We start from the raw sequence: 21,412 nt of genomic DNA, 5'->3' as shown, positions 1-21,412 counted from the left end.
GTCTTTTAGGCCAGTCTCATTTCTTTCAGGCTCTTTAATTTGTATGTCTACACTGAGGAATTCTTCTAGAAAGGATTCCTGATTCCTCCCTCTTTAAAACTGGAAACTTTTCTAGGAGAGTCCAAATGGCACCTCTGTCAATTAACTTTGAGAATCACACTCCAGTTTAGCACTTTGGGTGAGGGACACTTGGAGAGTACTGACATACGATCCAGTCAAGATAGTTAACGTGCTGAGTAAATACAAGTGTAACACTTTACACTGCACACCATTTGACTTAAACTATGTCTTCAAAAATTCTTAGCGATTTCATTTGTTCTCCTGGTTAATTCTGCCCCTGCGCCGAGACCTGATACTCTTGTGACACTCTGGAGCTATCGGAAGTAGCAGCTGATTTACCGAACGGTAAACCCTCTTGAGCCCCAAGGGCATTCTGCCAAGACTACTTGAGATTTGCTGCTCCATTTTTAGTACATGTGCTGGATTTCTTGATACAATGCTTGAATGCGTCAGCAGCATGAGGCTCTTAGCTTTTAAATGTTTTTAATTAAGATGATCTTCATAAGTCAGCTTGATTTTAAAAATAAGACAATTGCAGATTCAGATGATTTCTTCCTTTAGGACTCACCTCCTTCTAGAAGCATTCTTGGATAAAGCCAGACTTCCTCATCATTGTACATACAGTCTGTATGATTTGTATTCACTTTGGCCTCATTATCTGGTTATTTCTTGCTGATATTTATTTCCTCTGCCATTAGATTGTAAACTCTGCTAGGTCAGATAAAATGGCTGCTACTTTTACAGTATGGAGTAAATATCTATAGTGTATTAATAAAAGGTTGTAGGATGACAAATCAATTATAATGGCATTATTCAATTCACTGCAGCAAATTAGCAAAATTGACTACACAAATGGGAGGAAAGTGCTTCCATTTCACACTAGGAGTATACTGTGTTTTATAGATTATAAAATGTAATAAATGTTTACTGAATGAACAAATTCATTTTCTAGAACACAGAATTATGGAATTGGGGTAGGTGCCAAAGAAATAACTCTGTGCCCTTATTTTAAAGCAAATTACCCCAGACTGAAGACACTTTATCTAGTTTTAAAAAGACCACAGCTTGCATAATGAATCATCTCAACATTTTGAAGCCCTTACTATTTGGATACTTTCTTTACAGCCTCTCCTGGATGGTCGGGAAATTGATGACACAATTCCACTCAGACACAGAAAACTTCCAAGTTTCCCAAAGTGAAGAAAAGAAAAAATGGGAGAAAAACAGAGAAAGAAGGAAGAAAGGTTCCAGACAGATGACTAGCTGCTGAGGCTGCAATACATTTTTTTGTGTCAGATATTTATCTTCTGCTCTGAAGATCTTTTTTTTTTTTCCCAAGGATATGGAAACAGGTCCTAGCAATAGGGAGGTTAGTGAAAGGTTTTTGTTCCATAGTTCACTGAAATTATTTCCTTATGCTTAAAGAAAGACAGCTTATTCTTTTGCTAAAAATAAATAAATAAATAAATAAATAAATAAATAAATAAATAAATAAATAAATAAGAAGCATGTGTAACTGTGTGGAGAAGAATACTTAAGTTTTATAATTTCCTTTAAAAAAAGTTATAACTTACTCTGAATGAATACAGTAGCTTTATATAAAAGATTATCAACCAAAATATGTAGTCCTGGATATTTTAGCCCTATTTGACTTCAACTTTCTGGATTAAGGCCAAATGAAAATATCTTCCTTATGGGTTAGGAAGGACTGGTCTGAGCTATTTATTTTAGCTATGTATATGTATGCCTGATTTTTTATTAAGGCAATCACATTCTATTTAATACTCTGTTGTCCTCTCAGCCCGAGTGCTCTGATTAGGACTTAAGATGGTATATTTTCATTTAATATTTTAGATGTACCTTTATTTCTTCTGGGAAATGAATAGTTCAGTTCAACTAAAACAGAAAAGCCACACCGTGTTTTCTTTGGGTCACAGCTTAAGAACCTCAGAAGCAACTTACTCTTTCTCCTTTGGGACCTGCAGGGCCAGGGGGTCCCATAGGGCCATCTGTACCCTAAAAAAAGATAAAAATAAGATAATATGAGACATATCCCAAGGGTCATAAGAAAAGCAGTTATAATTTATCCTTGACTTTTCCTGGGTGAATGATGCCTTAGAAAGTCAGCAAGATGACTTGTCTCCTTTCAAAGTGCTTTATACTTGATTCTTTCGGGCCAGCATTTTTCAAGAAACTCATGCAAGAAGGATGAATTACATAACTGCACATTTCAATGAAGGGTACACACGAGAAATTGGAAGTCATATTTAATTACATACTTCCTCTCTGACTTCATGGAACATCTTCACTTTGCCTTTGTAATCTTAAGGAGGGAAATGGAGTGGTTTTCCCTTCATATCACTTCTTTTTTTTTTTTTTTAAAGATTTTATATATTTATTCATGAGAGATGCACAGAGAGAAGCAGAGATATAGGCAGAGGGAGAAGCAGGCTCCCTGCAGGGAGCCCGATACGGAATTCAATCCCAGGATCCCAGGATCATGCCCTGAGCCAAAGGCAGACGCTCAACCATGGAGCCACCCAGACGTCCTGCTTCATATCACTTCTTCAAGCCCATTCTCCACCCACTGTCATCCCCATGCTCTTGGGCCATGAAGCCTTGTTTTTAACTTTTTAAGAGGCTTGAACAGTTGTACAAGTGGAAAAAAGTAGGAAATAAATGAGAACAGTGTTGAACTGTTCAAACTTTCTCTGGCTCTGTGGGGAGCAGCAGGAGGCTTAGAGGAAGGGAATTATTCTCACAGACCCGGCAGCTGGCTGATTTAATGGCATCATTGCCCTCCTGCTTCAGGATTAGGATTTCTGTCTCAGAGTGAATGGATATGGGAACACTGGGTCCAGTGAAAATAATGACTGCCTGAAGCAGGTTTTTAGTTAGAATTGAAGAGCTTGGAATTTCTTTTTGATTCTTTAACATGTAACAAGGACTTCAAGTAATTTGCTTCTTTTCAGGAAGACTTATGCTTATTTGTAAATAATTTATTCTAATATTTGCCAACATAGGAACTATTCTAGCACACGTTTTTAAAGTAGTATTCCTATTTATGTTCTACTATTAGTTTTTCTTCTATCAGAGCTTTGCAATATGAAATCATTTAGGGCTTCAACTCATTCCGATGTTGGTGAATTCTCGTCATCTCATCTGATCTTTTTCGCATTGGCTGAACTCAAAGTTCATCTTCAGAAAACTTCTAAAGACTGATTATCTGTGGCTGAAAATTTAATAAATGGAGCTGTTAAGAACCAAAGAAAAGAGACAAAATGACAGAAGACAGACAGGTCATTTTGATGAACAGAGATTTGAAAGTTAGTTTCAAGGAAGAAGTTACTTGCTCATGGAACTACAGGAAATGTCCATTAGTGATGGAGAAATCTGTCTGGGGTCCTAAGGCAGAGAGGCTAATTAGACTGGTCATTCTTGCCACCTACTAAATTCTCCAGACTGGAACTCGGGCTTCCAAAGGATGTCCTGCAGTTGAGGCTGTGAGTCAATCAGCACTGCAACCTCTGGTCTGCCCACTTTCCCTTTTGTACCACATCTCTGTACACTCTCTCCTTTCACTCCAGTCTTACGAACCCCTCATCACTTGATGGAAGTACATGGAGCGAAAGAGTCTGTCTTGAAGCACAAATTCATAGCCACAGAACATGGAGCAAGATGAGGTACTGACTCACCCGGGATCCTGGCTTTCCATCTAAGCCAGACGCTCCCTGTGTGATTTGGTTGGTAGCAGGGTTGGTGGGTATAACACGAAGGACAAGAACAGAGATTAGTATGAGGTACTGATGAACAAATGTAACGCTTCAAACAACATAATACACAGTTACAGGGTTCTGGGATGAATATCACATTGCTACACATTGTTAGTTAAAAAAAAAAACAAAACAAAACACATGACAATAAACACCCCACAGATGATGGCATTTTAATGACATTTCCATTCGACAAATTCTTATTTGGAAATCAAGTTAACGAGGTTTATAAAGTGGGCTTTAAAGTAGTTACAGGTAACATTCACAGACCACTAATTTCCATATGATATACATTTTTGAAAGACTGTACTATTGACAATATATTTCTTTAGATTTTGAAATAAATAATGGCCAATAGTCTAAGGGCTCATTATAATAATCAATCAAAGTTAGCATTTTAGAGGAGAAGAAAAAGGCTCTGTTTTTTCTTGTTAAAACAGCACTTATGAATAAAAAATGCAGAATTTCAACATGCCAAAATGGCTCTGTGGATTTTACATGAACAGTACTCATTATTTTCTGGGTTTTCTTACTGTGTTCACATTAGTTACCACTAGAGGGACTCTACGAATAGGAAAAAGCAGGAAAAATTTCATGAGTCCAAACAAAAAATAACTGTCCCAAACAAAATTGTTCCTCAGTTCACTTCAAAAGATCATTGCATCAGAGTCTGAAGGGGAGATGCTTTAAAAATATAATGTTGTTCTCAGGCAATGCATGGTTTTTTGTTTTGTTTTTGTTTTTGTTTTTTACCTCGAACTCTAAGCTATGTACAATGTAAAATTAAAATATGACATTTTCAATGCTTGTTTCAAGAATAAGCACAATTACTTCTTTGAATATGGCTTTTGTATCTCAAAACTCAAATACTGATTTATAGTCCTTTAAAGATATTGATTAAATCAAGTAGTATTTAAGAAAGATGATACACTAGCCCTATAAATTATCTTGGCAAGGTTGCAGGATTATGTTCCCATTTTATGCTTCAGATATAGTTAATAATAAAAAATGGAAGAAAAAAATCTATTCCAGCTGCAAACTCTACCAATAATTCTATACCATATATACTTGGGTATTTTTAGTTTTTTATTTTACAATTTCTTCTGTATAGTTCTATTATGAGTCAGACTATAATTGTAAAATGCATCTTTTAGTTATGATTAAAATTTTTAAGAATCTGTGTTGTTGTTTAATGCTACCATATGTAGATATTGCATAGAAGTTATCACTAGCCCAAAAATTTGAAATTAAGGCAAATTTAAAGAAATCAGATTGAAGGTTTAATAAAACAGAAATCTGAGCTTTCTTTTTGCCTTTTGATACTCTATTCAGTCACCAATATTATGATATTTAAAAACAAATAGGGAAATGGTAAAATTTTGTACTGATAGTGTAACATTATATTTACGTGAATGTGAATTAATGACCCACATATGTTATAGAGGTTTTGTGCCTATAGTCCATTGTTCTCATTGGTGTGATTTAACCTATCCTCTAACACAAAGCTTATATCATTCATTCAAAAAATGAATGAATAGTAAACTTAGTATGTGCCTGACCTATGTAAGGCACTGGCTTTTTTTTTTTTTTTTTTTTTTTTTACATACAAACTTTGGATTTTTATTGAAATCTTGTGTTAGGTATCAAACAAAATCTGCTTTCTCCAGATAAAAATATTCTCTCAGATGTCTCCAGATAACTGCTAAGTCTAAGTTGGTCCTTTAATGTCTCATTTAATTTTTGAAATGTATATGAACATTTATGTTCATATATATTCAGGATGTTCCCAAAAGAATTTTTATTGTGTAAAGGATCGTACATGACGACCTCTATCACTGCTTCTACTAACAAACTTTCCTCTTGAGCCTCCACTGCTATCAAGTAGAATACTTTAGAGCTTAGAGTACCAACATTTTTTAATATGTTAAAATATGTGTATAAACTAGTTTCTACCAATTCTGTGTCTTATTTTAACAATGTAATCTATAATGTTCTTTACTAACTTTTATCTGCATTCACTGAATAGTCAGCATGTTAAAACCTTGAAACTAAAACCTCATATTTAACAATCATTTTTAAAAATCTCTTTATTGTGGAAAGAGGATAGGCATAAAGTGCATGGAATATGAAAATTCCCTTTTCATTAAAAATAAAAATCTCCAAAAAAAATCTTGAAACAACTTCAAAATACTTCTTCTCTACTGTCCACTGTTGCCAAAGAACCACATAAAAGGGCATTTTCAAAACAAATAACACAAAACATTTAGACCATGATATGATTGATTAATGTAAGGAGCCACAGCACTGACCTCACGCCATCAGCAATGGCCAATTGCATACCTGCCACCCAACAGAGGGCCACAATTTTTGGTATCAAAGGAGAAAAATAAAATTAAGGGAGGATTTTGAACTGCATTAAATTATGAAAACATATGGGAGAAACTATGACATAATCAGCATAATGCTTTTTTAAAGGGCAGGGCGATGGGGGAAGAATCATCAGCCTTTAAAGAAGAAGGTTGGCATGTATGTAATTGAATGACAGGACATTTAGAGCATCATTTGTCATGGGGTCTTCCTCTGACACAAGAGCAGGCATCAAACAACACTGGGCTGAGCTCTGCTCTAATATGTTTTCCAATTACAGAAGTCTCAAATGTAAGATAGTCACTGAGCAAACCAGAGTTGTTACTTAGGGTAAAAAAGGAAAGTCAGATTTGCACTGAAATGGAAAGTTTTCTTTACTTACTGGAAGACCAAGGGGTCCTCTGTCACCCTTTTGACCTGGTTCACCCTTCAATCCTTTAACACCATTTAACCCTGGTTCACCCTAAATGCAAAAGCAAATGCCAATTTTGGTTGCTATCATGGGTGTTTCAACTGTGAGAGAAGAGAGCCAGTCTCTGAAATGGTTGCAGATTCCAGTTCTAGGTAACAGCAGAGTCAGGCTAGACTTGTCTTGCATCCGTTCAAAATTCATTTCAGACATTTCTAAAAATTAATAACCTGAAATTGACAAATAAGATTCTAGGAAGCAAAACTCCCGAGAAAGTGTACTCTTTATAATTGAAATGCATATGCCTGAGTTCCAGTTTTTCAGTTCTACCTCAAAGAAAATGGTGTTATTCTACCTTGTTCTCGCCAAGCAAATCAAAGACAGAGTGGAGGATGCTGAAGGAGTTTCAGTACGAAAAACCCACTCTGCTGGAATGAAAAACTGGAATATGCAGGACAGTGTTATATACAGATATCTTAAGCCTTTAAGCATTTTGCCCTGGGGAATGAGCTAAAAATGTACCAGCTGATGTCTGAAGTAGTGCCATTTAGTGAGTCCACATTTACTGACGTTGCCAAGTCAGATCCCTACATGGATTAATACACAGAATAGACAACTAATTGCAAAAGAGAATATGAAGACCACAGTGCTTAAATGTAGTTTTACTAACTGTCCGTCTGTCCAATGTCAGAATAAAGAAGGCTGGAATTTAACCTCAAGTGACATTAGAGAAGTCATGGTAAGTAATAAATTCTCTTGACCCTGATCCTTAAAAAAATCTAAGAATAAGCAGCACCATGTTAGAAGTAAAGAGTTCTATTTTCTATCAGCAGCACCATGTTAGAAATAAAGAGTTCTGACCTGCTCCCTGTTCACTTTTCAACTTTTACGTAAACGCATTAATTTCATCACAAAAATCTGGAAAGATTTGTGAAAGGAAGATGCAGTCTCAAATCCCCTATAGAGTCTCACTGGTTAGGAGTGAGAGTGAGGAGAGCATGTGCTTACATGGCAGGAGGGATTATTAACCTGGGCAGTATTTTCCCCATTTATGTGATTAATGAAAGTCAGTGTGATGTTTTAACATAGAGTTCAGGGCCCCACTTAGCGTTTGAACTTCCAAAGGGGTCACAAAATAATGAACACACTGGCACGACCTAGGGGGTTATGGGGATTCTGAAGATAGGATGTTTGTAGTGCTGCCTCTATAGGAAGTCCAAATGTGCTGTGGTTGGTAAAGTGTGATCCTGGGAATGTCAACAGGGCTAAAGTCAATGTGAAGTTAAGGCCAAGGCTCAGTAGTCAGCTTTAATTAACTGGTCTGGTCTCAACTTGAGAATAATGCCTTTGCATGTGTGTGGATTTTTGGCTAGAGGTCTTGAGATGATGAATAGGCAGGGCTGCCTTGGTAGGCCATGAAATTCTGTGGTAAGGAATCATCATACACTAAGATGAATGGACATTAACTGAGAAGGTGAATTTATAAACAATTGAATGTAGTGGCAAAAAGACCAAATTTCAACCCTGGACCTAAGTTCTAGTCCCAGATCAGTCATTTAATTAGCAATGGAACTCAGAGCAAATAATCTAAATTTCATAGGCCTGTAGCTTATCATCTATACAATCAAGGAATGAGCACAGGTAATCTATTGAGATCTTTTCAACTTTAGAATTTTCTGAAATCTGTGATTTAAGTGGTGCCTTGAAATCTAAGGAGAAGCCTAGAGTAGGAACTACCCATTTAGTAAGGAGTGGGAAAAGAGGTTAGATAAGTAACCCAGAGAGGTTAGATAACTACCAAGACCACAAAGCTGATAGATGGGCTCTCTATTCTGATGCCAGAAAAATGCCCTTACTCCAAACGATAGTCCATACTTCTGAGACACTGTCATTCACTGGCCTTACCAGGAGATAGGGTGTTCTAAGAATAAAAAGGCATAAACTCTTCCCATTCTTGGGTGAGTCACCTGCCTGACCCCAAAAATGAAACTTAGGTTTTCGTACTCCTAAAGCTGGGTGGGCAGGAGGAGCCCCTACAGGAGAGGGTGGGCTGCCTCTAAGGCTTCTGATTTCTAGCTCTTGCATTTATGTGTTCCCCTATCCCTCACCATTTAAATGCACCAACTCACTACTGAGGAGCTTTCAAGAGTGCTTGAACCTTCTCTCATGCATTTTCCTCCTGAATTCTTAAGTTCATGACAAAGCATCAAATCACAAGATAACAACTGACATTTTCTGGGTGTTTTTTGACAACTGCAGCAGATATTTTGCTAAGTATCTTATAAATATACCTCATTAAATTATCACAACCATAGGAGGTAAGTTGTCTAGTTGAGTAAGCAAAGCATCAGAGTGGGTAAATAGTCTGCCCAAGGTGACACAGCCTGTCAGTAACAAAGCTGAGATTAGAACATAGGTACTCATTACATATGCTCCCCGGAAGAAGGAGCCTTTCTTTCAGGGCTCATTTTAATCCTCCAAAATGTCCTCTTGGTCTACACAAAAGCAAAGAATAGGTACAAACCATCTTTACAATATAAGCTGCACTAATTCTGACAAGGAGAGATATTCTCTATTGTTCTCTTGTTAATCCAGAGTATAGAATACACATAAGTGATGTAATCTTCTCTTCCCTATAGCACACCTGATACACCCTACCTCATTCTAGACCAGTGATCTCTGGGGTGGGGGGGAGTACAAAATTAAGATATTGGGTAGTTAAAGCATTTTAAAGCATTTAGATGCAGTACTGCTATATGACAAACAAGGAGTATCAATAACATCTAAATCTGCAACTAACGATACATAGTAAAAAAGAGCATCTGGACTAGTCTGAACTGAGAATCTCATCAGATTGACTTCTAAATGGTTGATTTTGAGTATATTATGATTAGTAGCTTAAAAAACTTACATAGTGTCATGGAAAAGGCAAAATGAGGAATAATTCCTCTCCAGGTGATATCACTTAAATTTGTTGTAAGTCATTCTGTGTTGTGAGATTTAAACATCTGGATACTTAAAGGCTTAAAGATTATCAACATTACTTGACAGATAAATAAGACAGGACAGACATGCTTCCGTTATGCTTCTCCATGATTAACAAGGAAACAGAAATCAAATAATCAAGGGATTTTTTTTTTGGATTACCTTTGGTCCAGGAAGTCCATGGGGTCCCTGAAAATGAAAAACACAGATTTTAATTAAGAATTGATTCACTGTTTCCTAGAAGAAGTGATTATTGTAGAGGGTAATCGAAGAGATGTGAAACAAGAATTTTCCTGTTTGAGCTATAGCTAGAGGCAGGCCAGTGGCTGTTAATACCTAGTGAAAGTTCCTTCGAGCTCTTGGTTTGTTCTGTAATTGGAAATTCATTAACAGCAATTCTTTCTGCTAAATTCCTGTGAGAAGGAGGGAGAAATCTGCCAGGGTTATATGAGAGTAAAAATTTTAAAAGTACTGTGAACCCATACTACTATTTCTCAGATCCATATTTTTATAAAATCTAGGTGGAATATGTGAAACACGTTATAAGATTATATGGAATAGAAGTCTTAAAACACAGAAATTTGCCAGATAAAAGTCCCAGACTTTAAGTACTAATGAAGAGGAATCCTTTTGCATTATTAAGTCCTCTAGACCCAAGAGGAATCTAAAGAAGGAAATGAGGAGATGACGGTCAAGTCTGGAATGCTGTTGCAATTTAATTAATTAAATTAATTTATAACTAAGGAAAGGATTCTAATACAGGAACACTAAGCATTATTAGTTAGAATGCATTTGTTCTTACAACAATGAATTCTTCAAGGCTCTCATAACAGTTGTTTATCAATGGAAAGAAGTTATAATGTATACATGAATAAGGCTTTTCCCCTGTATTTTGTGGAAAATCTAACTAAAGAGACTAATTAGCCAACCTAAATTACCTAAAGTTTACTGTGGATTGCTTTAAACTTTTTTCAGGTGATTTAAACGAACTCTTTGGAGAAAGGAGTATTTAAATACCTAACAGCAAAATCATACAACAGTACAAATAAGTTATTTATCAAGCAATATACAGATATTTGTTACATGTATCTACATTGGAATAATATTTTCTCTTTAGATAAGTGGTGGGTAAAGATTTTCAGGAAATGGCTGTTACTTATCAAATAGTCTTATTTTAGTAATAAAAGATCCCTTTAACAAATTAATTTCATATGAACAGGATATAGCATTTTAAAATTTAATCTTTTAACTTAAAGTGGAGGGTGTATTAAAAAGCCCAAAGTATGCCATTTGCTTAATTCTTTTTTTTTAAGATTTTATTTATTTATTCATGAGAGACAGAGAGAGAGAGAGAGAGAGAGAGAGAGAGAGAGAGAGAGGCAGAGACACAGGCAGAGAGAGAAGCAGGCTCCATGCAGGGAGCCCAACATGTTACTTGATCCTGGGACTCCAGGATTATGCCCTGGACCGAAAGCAGGCACCCAACAACTGACCCACCCAGGCGTCCCACCATTTGCTTAATTCTTAATGAACTGTTTAGTTTTAAGAAAAAAAGGTTAATCATAACTGTTTCATGGTATGAAATAGAAATGGCAGTTCATAAGAAATAGATGATTGGGTCTAGAGCTCTGCTTTGTGGCTTAGATCATTCTAGTGAAGCTCTTTTTTAGAACACAATAGGAGGAAAGAGTGACTCACAGTTTTTTTAATCTGAGTGACTGAAGACATGAGGTTTATTTAGACACCTTAGAGATAAATGAGACCTTAGAGGCTGCCTGACTTGTCAAAGGCTTTTGAGGCACTCCACCTTCTAAGGGCTAGCCTTAACACTAGTGCTATTAGGTGGACATTTTGAGAATTACACTGGTTTAATGGCTGCCTTCCTCACCAGAAATGAGTTTTGTGAGGGTGCCCATTGACTCTATTGGTCACTAAGGGATACTTGTGGTATATACTGGGCCCACCAGAGTACTGTAAAGGTGAAAAGAAAAAGAAGCAACACTATATATGTCATCTGTGGAAGTGAGCTTCAATTCTTATCATTTTATTTTATAAATGTTCCTATTAAACATCTCATTAAAGGATCTCAAAGTTGGTTAGATATCTTCATTAATGGCTACAATTATTAATTTTGTTATGCTATTAATGGCCTAAACAGTGTTTGGTTAAAATGATTTTTTGATGTTCATACTAGAGATTGTCAAATCTATCTTCAACTCTCCTATCACAAGACTACTCTATCTCTTTTCAAGAGATGTGTTTGAGGGAATGAAAGACAATATAAAGTCAGTATATCTCAAAGCACCTCGTATTTTCTGTCCATTCCACAGAGAGTAGCACAAAATACAAACTGGCTATTTTGAGGGATGTGTTCATGTTTTTTCTAGTAGCATGCTTGTAAATAAATGATTACATGTTGTAGAGAAGAAAGGCTTACCATGGGGCCTGGTGGGCCATGGGGGCCTGGTGGGCCTGGTGGGCCTATGATCTGTATGTCCAAAACATAAACATGGATTTGGTTACTTCATTTAGATAAGGCGGTTTGGCTTGAATCTTGTGCTGGGGTTCTGCTAAGGCCATTAATAGCTGTAGAGGCAGAAGGATACTAAAAGAAGTGATGTATTTAGTTCTTTACATTAAGAAATTCCTTTATGAGAATAAAAAAAAAGAACTTAAAAATACAGTTGTTTTTACAAAAGCCAGAATAAATTTAAAGTACATTAAAAGAAAAGAGAGCAAATGATTACCAAGAAATGCTATAATAGCACAACCATTATTAAACTCTCAAATTATTTTACCTAGTAGAAACAGGGCTTGAGAGAAAAAAAAAAGGTATGTTTTGTATTCACAAAGCTCTACCCAAAAGTTTTATGGGAAAACCACTGATTTTCTCCTTAGGATAAGGGAGTCCCCTAAAAAACTGCTTACCTCAGACCTCTGAGATACTCTGTCTCTCATTGTACACTAGGCTGACAGACATTTCCTCTACAGTTTGACACACTAAGAGGTTCCCAGTCTTTCTACTGTTGATAAGCCATCTGGCACAGGTTGAACTGGGTAAATAATAGGCCCGTTTCAGAGTTCTTTAGGAACCATGGAAGTTCAGCCATCGTGGACTTACAGAAGGACCCTGAGGACCTGGCAACCCGGAGTCTCCTTTTTCTCCCTTCATTCCATTGGCACCCTACAAATAACCAGTAAGAATTGAGCTGGTAAAGTTGTTTCCAAAATGTGAGAAACAATTGAATTTTATCCCCAAACCCAACATTCTTTTGAAATTTTTATAATATTATGCACATGATATACAAAAGAAGGATTTATCCCCTTGCATTTTAGTCTCAAACAGCAAGCTTCTCTAAATCTCTAGGATTATGGGTGATATGTGAAACAAAATATAAAGTAAATAAAAACTAGGTTAGGCTTGATTGGTTAAACTTACACATTGTTAAACATGTCGGATTATAAATGTTATATTTTTTATGGTGGTGCTCACTTTAATAGCAAAGGTGTCTTTTAATTTTCATTGACATTTTTTTAAATGCACTTCCTTGTTTTAAAACAGATCTAGGGCAGTGAAGTTTTCTACATTATTTTAATATTTTCCCTTCCAAATTCTCAGTGAAAATTATGGGGTAAGACCATTAAAACTCCATTCTATACACACAAAGAGAGTACTTTCAAAAGTAACTTGTTTTTAAATTGTATATTTTGTAGTTTGTTAATTTTTTTTATTATGGTTTATTTAAAGATGACCAGTTACCATCATCTTATGCATACCAAATTAAAGTGATCAACCATATTTATTTTACTATCTGCTGATCGGAATAATTCAGGAAAACATGAAGGTTTATTTTAGAATTCATTTGGTTAGATGCTTTAAAACTTGTTTTAGTTAGTGGCCCACTTGGAAAGATTAGCCAACAATCCTTCAAATATTTAAAAATAAAAATATTAAAGGAATCACTAGATGAGACTGCTGCTAATCATGTAACTCTTTTCTGATGATTTAATTTATCTTAAGATGAACACAACCTAAAAAGTATACACATACCGGTAATCCAGGAAGTCCGATTCCTCCTTTTTCACCTGGCATGCCTGGGTCCCCCATATCTCCTTTTGAGCCTTTAAGTCCCTACAAATGATATGGTTTGCATGTAAAAATCATACTGACCCTTGATAGTAATATTTTAGGGAAAACAATTACAGATCAGTTTTGTCAGTGGATGATCCTATGCTGAGATGATTCTGATTTTCACTATTAGGTAGAGTTATTTATTATAGAAACCTTCTACATTGAATCAATACTATTTCTCATGTAATAAAAGTGGTTAAATTCTATTGCTTAGGTCACTTAGTTAAGAAAATCATGAACTTAAGTGTTAACATAATTTCTCCGGATTCTGTATTTTTACCTGGCAGCTAATTTGAAACCACTGGTCCTGAAAACAGTTTAAGGAATTGAATTCTCAGCAGTATAATATACATTCTGAACCTGGAAATGTTACTTAAACAAAAGTTCAAATAAATTCCTCCCATCTCTATTCACCATACACCCTCACCACTCTTAAAACCAGCCGGAAGTTCCAGTCACCATCAGTTTCAATAGTTCAATATATAGAAAGGTAAATAATATGGACACCAATCATTAGTTACTGAGTCATTAGGCACCAGCGTCAGTTAAGCTCAGAAATACTTCAATTTTTCCACAGTGTTGTTTTATTCTCACGACATCCCTATGAGGTGATCTATGATGTTATTTTTATGCTCTAATGGTGAGGAAATAGATACATGTATATTTTGAATGCTAACAAATCTGAATTTTATAATAATAATAATAATAATAATAATAATAATAATAATACTGAAGTTAATTTATATTGTTAAGCATTTTCATCCAAGCGGTTTCACTATCATACAACCGAATGGCCCATTCTTGAGCAGAGATAATCATAGTTCTGATAGTAAGGAATCCTCTGGTTGTACAAACTTGTTCATCTTTTCCATACTACAAACTACTTAAGGACAGGAACCTTTCTCTTCTTTACTTATACCTATAGCACTTAGTTCAGAATCACTCGCTAGGTGGGTGGGTAGTAGGTAAGTAGATGCCTCAATGGGTAAGATGGCTCTTACTGGTTAATCAGCCCCTGGGTGGTTTTAGGAATCTAGTGTTGAAGAGCAGCAGGATACCCAATCTCTACTATTGGACTTAGTAGCAGACGAAGACCTTGTAAAGCCTATAGGAAAAAAACCAGCTATTGTATATGTAGGGACTATGTAGTATGTCATTATGCATGTCAAATTAATTATTTTTAATGATGAACATTCAGAAAGGTAATACAATCAGAATTTCTAAAAAAATTTATTTACTTATTTAGAGAGAGAAAGTGAGAGTACAAGCAAGAGGGGGCAAAGGGGGAGGGAGAGAGAATCCCAAGCAGACTCCCCACTGAGCATCATGCCCAACGCAGCACTCTATCCCATGACTCTGAGACCATGGCCTGAGCCGAAACCAAGAGTTGGATGCTTAACCGGCTATGCCACCCAGGCACCCCAATACAACCAGATTTTTAAATTCTAATATTCTCTGATTAATAATAGCAAAACAGCTATAGTTTCTTTCTTTTTTTAATTATCACATTTATTTGATGTAACATCATATGATTTCAACATACAACTCTGATATTAAAATAACTCTTCACTTAATTTTATTATCTAATACTATCTCCTGAGGAGCATATTTTGCTAACTGTCTCAATGATCCTCTTGATTTCTTATGATCTTCTTGATTTTAGCCATTTTTTTTATTTTAGCCATTTCTTGAGTAAATAATGGAAGCCTAGAAAACAGCAAATATCTTGAAGCTAATCATTGTGATTTGACTCTGAATTCCAAATAGTGTCTACATGGTCTTAGATTCTGTTTTGGCCAGAGGTAAACCACATCTTATAGACCAAAACCAGCCCAGGGATTATTTTTGCGTAGGCTGAAAACTGAAAAAATTTTTTAATAGATGTTCAGATAAAAAAAAAATCACAAAGATTGTATGTGACCTGCAAAGCCTAAAACATTTACTATTTGGTACTTTATAGAAAAAGTTTGCCAACCTCTGTTTTAAGGGAAACCCTTGTAGATACTGCCATATTCTGTGAAGATACAGATGCCTCACTTGTTTCTGTATTTCCTAATGATCTTAAAACTTAGGTGTAATCTTTATGTGGGAAAAAAATCTTTTCAAAAATTACATGTGTAATAATATCTAATTTTGTGGAAACTTTGGTCAACGATTTTAATCTTGAATTATTTGTTTTCACTGACAAAACTTAGCTTATTCTTACTAAATTGGTAATAATCTTGTAAGTCTAATAAAAATTTGCTGAGGTGTCACTGGTAGATTGATAAGGAGTAATGGGACAAAACTAAAATGTCATATTGCTTGTATGTTTCTGCAAAGAAAACTAATGTCTAATTTTTTTTTAAGATTTTATTTATTTATTCATAGAGACACACGGGGTGGGGGGGAGGGGAGAGAGGCAGAGGGAGAAGCAGGCCCCATGCAGGGAGCCCGACGTGGGACTTGATCCTGGGTCTCCAGGATCACACCCCAGGCTGCAGGTGGTGGTAAACCGCTGCGCCACCGGGGCTGCCCCACTTTAAAAAAAAAACAAAAAACAAAAAAACAACTAATGTCTAATTTAAAATCAATTGCTTTTTAGAGTTAATGTAGTCTCTACAACAGATGGTAAAAAAAGAGAGAGAAAATTATATATCAACACTCCTGTCATTTTGGCTCTAAATCTATATTAAAAGTGGTGATTAATTATGATGCTTTAAATGACAATATGTATCTTTGAAAATTACCTGCTCTCCATCAACTCCTGGGATTCCTGGAGATCCTGGCTCTCCCTGTTAAGGTAAAAAGTGATGGTTTGCCTCCATTTATCATTGGTAAATAAAAGTCATGTTAGTTGATGACAGTACAATTTGATTTTCAGCAAATGCATCATAATCCAAGAAGGGTTTGTTACATCATACACATATCAAAACTAAGTGAAATAACATTTTTGAAGATTATATACAACAATACTTATATGTAGCTAAGATCCAAGTTTTTATTTTTGCCCCAAGTGAGATGTAGGCTAATGGAAAAACTGGTGAAAAAAAACTGATAAAGATCATTTGGTGGCTGACCATATCCTACAGCAACAACCTATATGCCTTACTTAATTTTTTTCCCCTTAAAAAAATCTGTATTTCTCTTTATTTTCCAACTTGAGAAAAAAGCAAAAAACATGACAGTTGACTTAAAACAGAATGCAAAGCCCTACAAGTTTACAATATTTTAACTGGTACTATTTGAGCAGTGGATACAGATTCATGACTGTGAATGTGCTATTTCCAGAAAGAATCAATCAGATATCTTAATCCACATAATCCATAAAATTACTTTTGGATCAATTATATTATGATAGGGATGAACTAAAGTTTACTACTATTCACATTATGATTTATTAGAAAACTTGACGAACCCCAAATCTATTTTTTTCTTAACTGAAGATATTAAAAACAAATGTAAGCAACATGCTAGATATTTATTCAAACAACAAACGTCTAGTCACTTTTCATTTGGAAAGGTACTGAACAGACAAATTCTTTGAAACATAAGATATTATTTTGTAGATCCAATTATAAATATCCCTGATTCCCACACTGTGGAAATTTTGTAAAATCAACTCTCCTGAGTGTGAGTGTCCTGCCTCACAGACAGACTTTCAAGTGAGCTGACTTGACTGTATTTTTCTAGAAAGGCTTGTTTGAGGACTCTATTTTTCTAGAAAGGCTTGTATAAACAACGATATTGAAATGGTTAGAGATCCTTTCCCCAGTAAAAATTTAAGAGCTACTGGCCACAGCATGAAATTTGAACTTTCCAATGTTTAAAGAAAGCCTGACAAACAAATAAAAAAAAGAAAGAAAGAAAGAAAGAAAGAAAGAAAGAAAGAAAAACCCTTTCCTTACTCTTGATTTTCTGCTCTCTGTGGTAGCAGAAAAGTTTCTTTGCCACAAACAAGTCTGCTGAGGTTGGATGCACCTGGCTAAGCCCTCACCTCATTCAGTCTGAATACTTTTCAACACTCTGGGCCCAATAATGATTGTTTTGCTAAGATTTTACCTTCAAAATGTGACCTATAAGTGTTTAAAAGAAAACATAACTCTTGAAGTATGATTTTATCTTTCACTCATCAAATGTAGTTTGCAAAGAGTTACTTGATGTGTAAGAAGTCAAACAATCCTTGGTCAATAAAGGAAAGAGAAACACTAATTGAATAGGTTCCTAGTCAGCTTGAGGCTGTGTGTCCACAGTGCAAATGGGTTCTATATCTGACTCAGGCTACATTTGCTGACTCTTGGTCATAGGCACATCTCACCTCAATGATCCCAGCCTTCTCAAGGAGAGATCACAGAAAGCATGAAAGACTATACTAACTAGCCCAAGATCTCAATCTAGGATCACTGTGTGGTGTGTGGGGTGGGGGCAGAGTGATAACACAGTGGGAAGGCTGGCAGGGGTGAGTAAGGGAGTCTGACTAACCCCATCCCACAGCCCTCGTATGACATTCATTTGGCCAGCTTCCTTTTATCTTTAGTTTCAGCTCAAAGTCATCCTTGATTCCCAAGACCGAGAATTCTTCCCAGATGCACATTCATAGCACATACTTTTCATCAAAGTACTTACTCTATTTATTAATAATTGTGTCTTTACTTGGCTATCTCCTGTTCTAATCTGTAAGCTCATTATTGAAACCCCTTACTATATCCAGGTATCTCTGTTAGATATCAGTCTTTATCATGGAGTGGAGGCTCAAATATGACTTATTGAAGAACTAGTTAAAATGAATAGCAATTGGATTATAAAACAAAGAGGTGGGTATAGGTTTTAACCCTACATATACCCTTCATGGCTAGGTGCTTCTTCTTACCTCTTCAGGACAAAGGATGGGTACCCTTTGGAATTCTGTAAATTCCTTGGGCTTTAAAGAAGAGTAAAGTCCTAGAAGCTTTTGAGGTGTGTTTAGCACTGGGGCCAATTTTGATTCTGGAGACTTAGTCAAGTGAGAAGAAGAGCAAGGAACTTAGATCCTAATAGATTCTACACAGAGGAAAAAGAAATCTGCAGATTTTCTTCTTGGTTGTCTAGGCCAGCTCACCAAGATATTGGAGATTAGGGATCCAGGCTCACTTGCTTACCAGGAAAAAAATAACTGGAGCATATTTGTTTTTCATCTCTTAGGGACCAGAATGTGATAGAAAAATAGAAAGTTAGAAAATCCCAAACATTACATTAATGTTTTACATGAAATCTGTTTGAAATTAGGCTCTATATTCTAAATATATCTTCTATTGGTAAGGACTTCAGCAACATTTTACTTTATACTCATTTTTATAGTAGAAAAATAACTTTCTATGTGCTAGCTTTCTGTTTTTAAGTATCTTGAAAGAGAAGGGTACAGAAGCTAGCGTGAGTGTGTGTGTGTGTGTGTGACAGACTAAGCAAATAAACTGCCTTAAAAGGCATCAACAAAAGATGGATTTCAAAACTACTTGAATCTCCTACAGAACTCCAATGATGAAAATCATATTTCAACACACATAGCTCAGTTCTGAAAAGCTAGAGACACTGGCTATGTGTTAATTGCTCAAATGTGGTTAACGAACTAAGTTTGACTTTGGATGGATAACGCTAACACCACTGATAAATTTGAGATATAATCAAGTAATTCTAGGTTTCTGCTCTTCATAGTCGGTATGTTTCATTAGATAATATTTAAATGGCAGAATGTCTGAATAAATAGAATAGGATGTGCTATAAAAAATGACTCAAAAATGATTCCTCAAACTGTCATCAGCAATAACATCATGCTAAAGCTTCTCCTGTTCTTTTTATTATAAATGAATTGAAGGGAAAAATCTTTTTTAGTGTTAGAGTAAATTTTCCTTCAATCCTCTATACAAATATTTTCCTTTTTTCATACACTACAGTTAGTGTATATATGAATATATGTCAATATATAAATATATAACACATCATATTATATAATTATTATTTATATAAAAATATCTATAATAATTATAATTTCTATAAAACTTGTTTTTCCCTCTTTTAATATTCTGTGTTTCTCAGTATCCTCCCTCTAAATTGAATGCTATTCTTATTTCTCTCCCTTCTTTCCTAATTTTCCTTTTTTTCTGATCCCTCTTCCTTTATCCCGGACCTCAATGTCTATTCTTAGCTCTCTGGAGCTGATCTATTCTTAGATCAGCAATATTGCTGATCTCTTCTCCAGCAGTTTTTAAGAATGATTTTTCAAAGATACAGATATTTAAGTTGGGATTCCCTATACCATACAAGGTAAATGGAAACAAGCAAAATGAAGAATAACCTTTGGCCCTTGTAGTCCTTGAGGTCCAGGTGGTCCAGGGGGACCCTAAATCAAGAAAAGACAATTTTTTAAAAAGTGGTAAGTATCTGTATTACAATTTATGCTTTAAATAATAAGTATGCTATATATTTCTCTTATTTCTGTCATAGTCAAACATCCTCCAAAATTAATTTGCAACAAGGACAAATTTACACGTTATACAATTATAAAAGTGACCTACTTATATGCAAAAATATCAATACATTTAGGTAATATAACACCAAAGATGCTTTTGAGTTGATTTTATAAGATAATGCAAAACTGCTGCTGTGTCCCACATTCATCTCCTTGGGATGAGTTAGCTTACTAATATTACCTATATTTCTAGACACCCAGACTCCACCCCCCCAGAAAGGATTTGATTTCCCAACCACTAAAGAACAAAGCTATTATTATAAGGCCAAAGACTTTAAGAAAAGTAACAACAACTTTTTTTTTTTTTGTTTTTGGTCTTTTCTACTAAGCAAACAAATGATTTAATTGGGACAAATGTCATAAAAGGTTATTAATATAAGGAAGCATAAAACTAAGTATTAGACAAAAACAAGTGCTACATTAGTACCATTATTACCGGCATGCATCAACACCAAATACAAAGTCACAAACCACAGAAATCATGCAATAGGAGTTACCGTGACAGTTAAGGTGGTAATCCTCTGTTGGGAAAATGTATTGACAAAGACAGAGTTACCTATTTTGTGTGCTAAAGTACAATAATACATTTCTGAAATAATTCATTTTTTAAATATGTTTTAGCAAGCCTGATGTCTTAAAAGGGACTGACGAGATAGTGAGAACGTATTATCCTATCTTTAAATGAATACAGTATAGTTGTAAAGATTTGGTGGGGCGACAGGCATCAGAACACCATTCATCACCTGATGAAAGGTTGTTTTTTAAACTAGTTTTAGATTTTCCTTTTAAAAACTATGTATAAAGAAAACAGAAAATGTCAAGATTTTAATTCACTTGGTTAAAGAAATCTATGTAGTAAAATGGTGTATCGTAGAGGTTTGTTGGCAGGACTGTGAACCAAGAAACTGCTATTCACAAGAGTTCCATTCCAGAGCACTTCAATTAAAGAAAACAGAAATATCCAATTGTATGTATAAGTAATATTTTCTTCTTTTTAGTCTATAGCTTATTTTTTGCATTATAATTAGCTTTTTTTGGGTGCCACGGATAAAGATAGGAGTTGACATGGAATTCATCCAGTTTCTTAGTGTAAAGTACCAGAGCACTGTAACAAAGTATATTGTCAAAGTATGAATCTCCACAACATCTGGTCCTTAATCCATTAATCATTTCTGCATTAGTGTTTTCTATAAGTTAAAGTC

At 35.2% G+C, this 21,412-nt stretch overlaps 1 protein-coding gene across 2 annotated transcripts in view; it reads right to left on the bottom strand.

The window, feature by feature from the left end:
- Positions 1 to 21,412, bottom strand: part of COL25A1 (collagen type XXV alpha 1 chain) — a 440,527-nt gene that overhangs the window by 5,423 nt on the left and 413,692 nt on the right. The window contains exons 23-31 of one of the 2 annotated variants that reach the window (XM_055342488.1): positions 20,037 to 20,081; positions 16,456 to 16,500; positions 13,646 to 13,726; positions 12,716 to 12,778; positions 12,032 to 12,082; positions 9,757 to 9,783; positions 6,583 to 6,663; positions 3,756 to 3,791; positions 2,023 to 2,076 (exon numbers count right to left, since the gene is read on the bottom strand). In XM_055342488.1, coding sequence (XP_055198463.1) covers positions 2,023 to 2,076; positions 3,756 to 3,791; positions 6,583 to 6,663; positions 9,757 to 9,783; positions 12,032 to 12,082; positions 12,716 to 12,778; positions 13,646 to 13,726; positions 16,456 to 16,500; positions 20,037 to 20,081 — 483 coding nt within the window. Of the gene's footprint in view, positions 1 to 2,022; positions 2,077 to 3,755; positions 3,792 to 6,582; positions 6,664 to 9,756; positions 9,784 to 12,031; positions 12,083 to 12,715; positions 12,779 to 13,645; positions 13,727 to 16,455; positions 16,501 to 20,036; positions 20,082 to 20,707; positions 20,732 to 21,412 lie in introns of both variants that reach the window. The other variant, XM_055342489.1, reaches the window with a different exon arrangement.

The sequence above is a fragment of the Nyctereutes procyonoides genome, unplaced genomic scaffold (assembly GCF_905146905.1).
Source record: "Nyctereutes procyonoides isolate TBG_1078 unplaced genomic scaffold, NYPRO_anot_genome, whole genome shotgun sequence".
In the NCBI taxonomy this organism is placed as follows: domain Eukaryota; kingdom Metazoa; phylum Chordata; class Mammalia; order Carnivora; family Canidae; genus Nyctereutes; species Nyctereutes procyonoides.
This window is presented reverse-complemented; position numbering and strand designations above follow the sequence as displayed.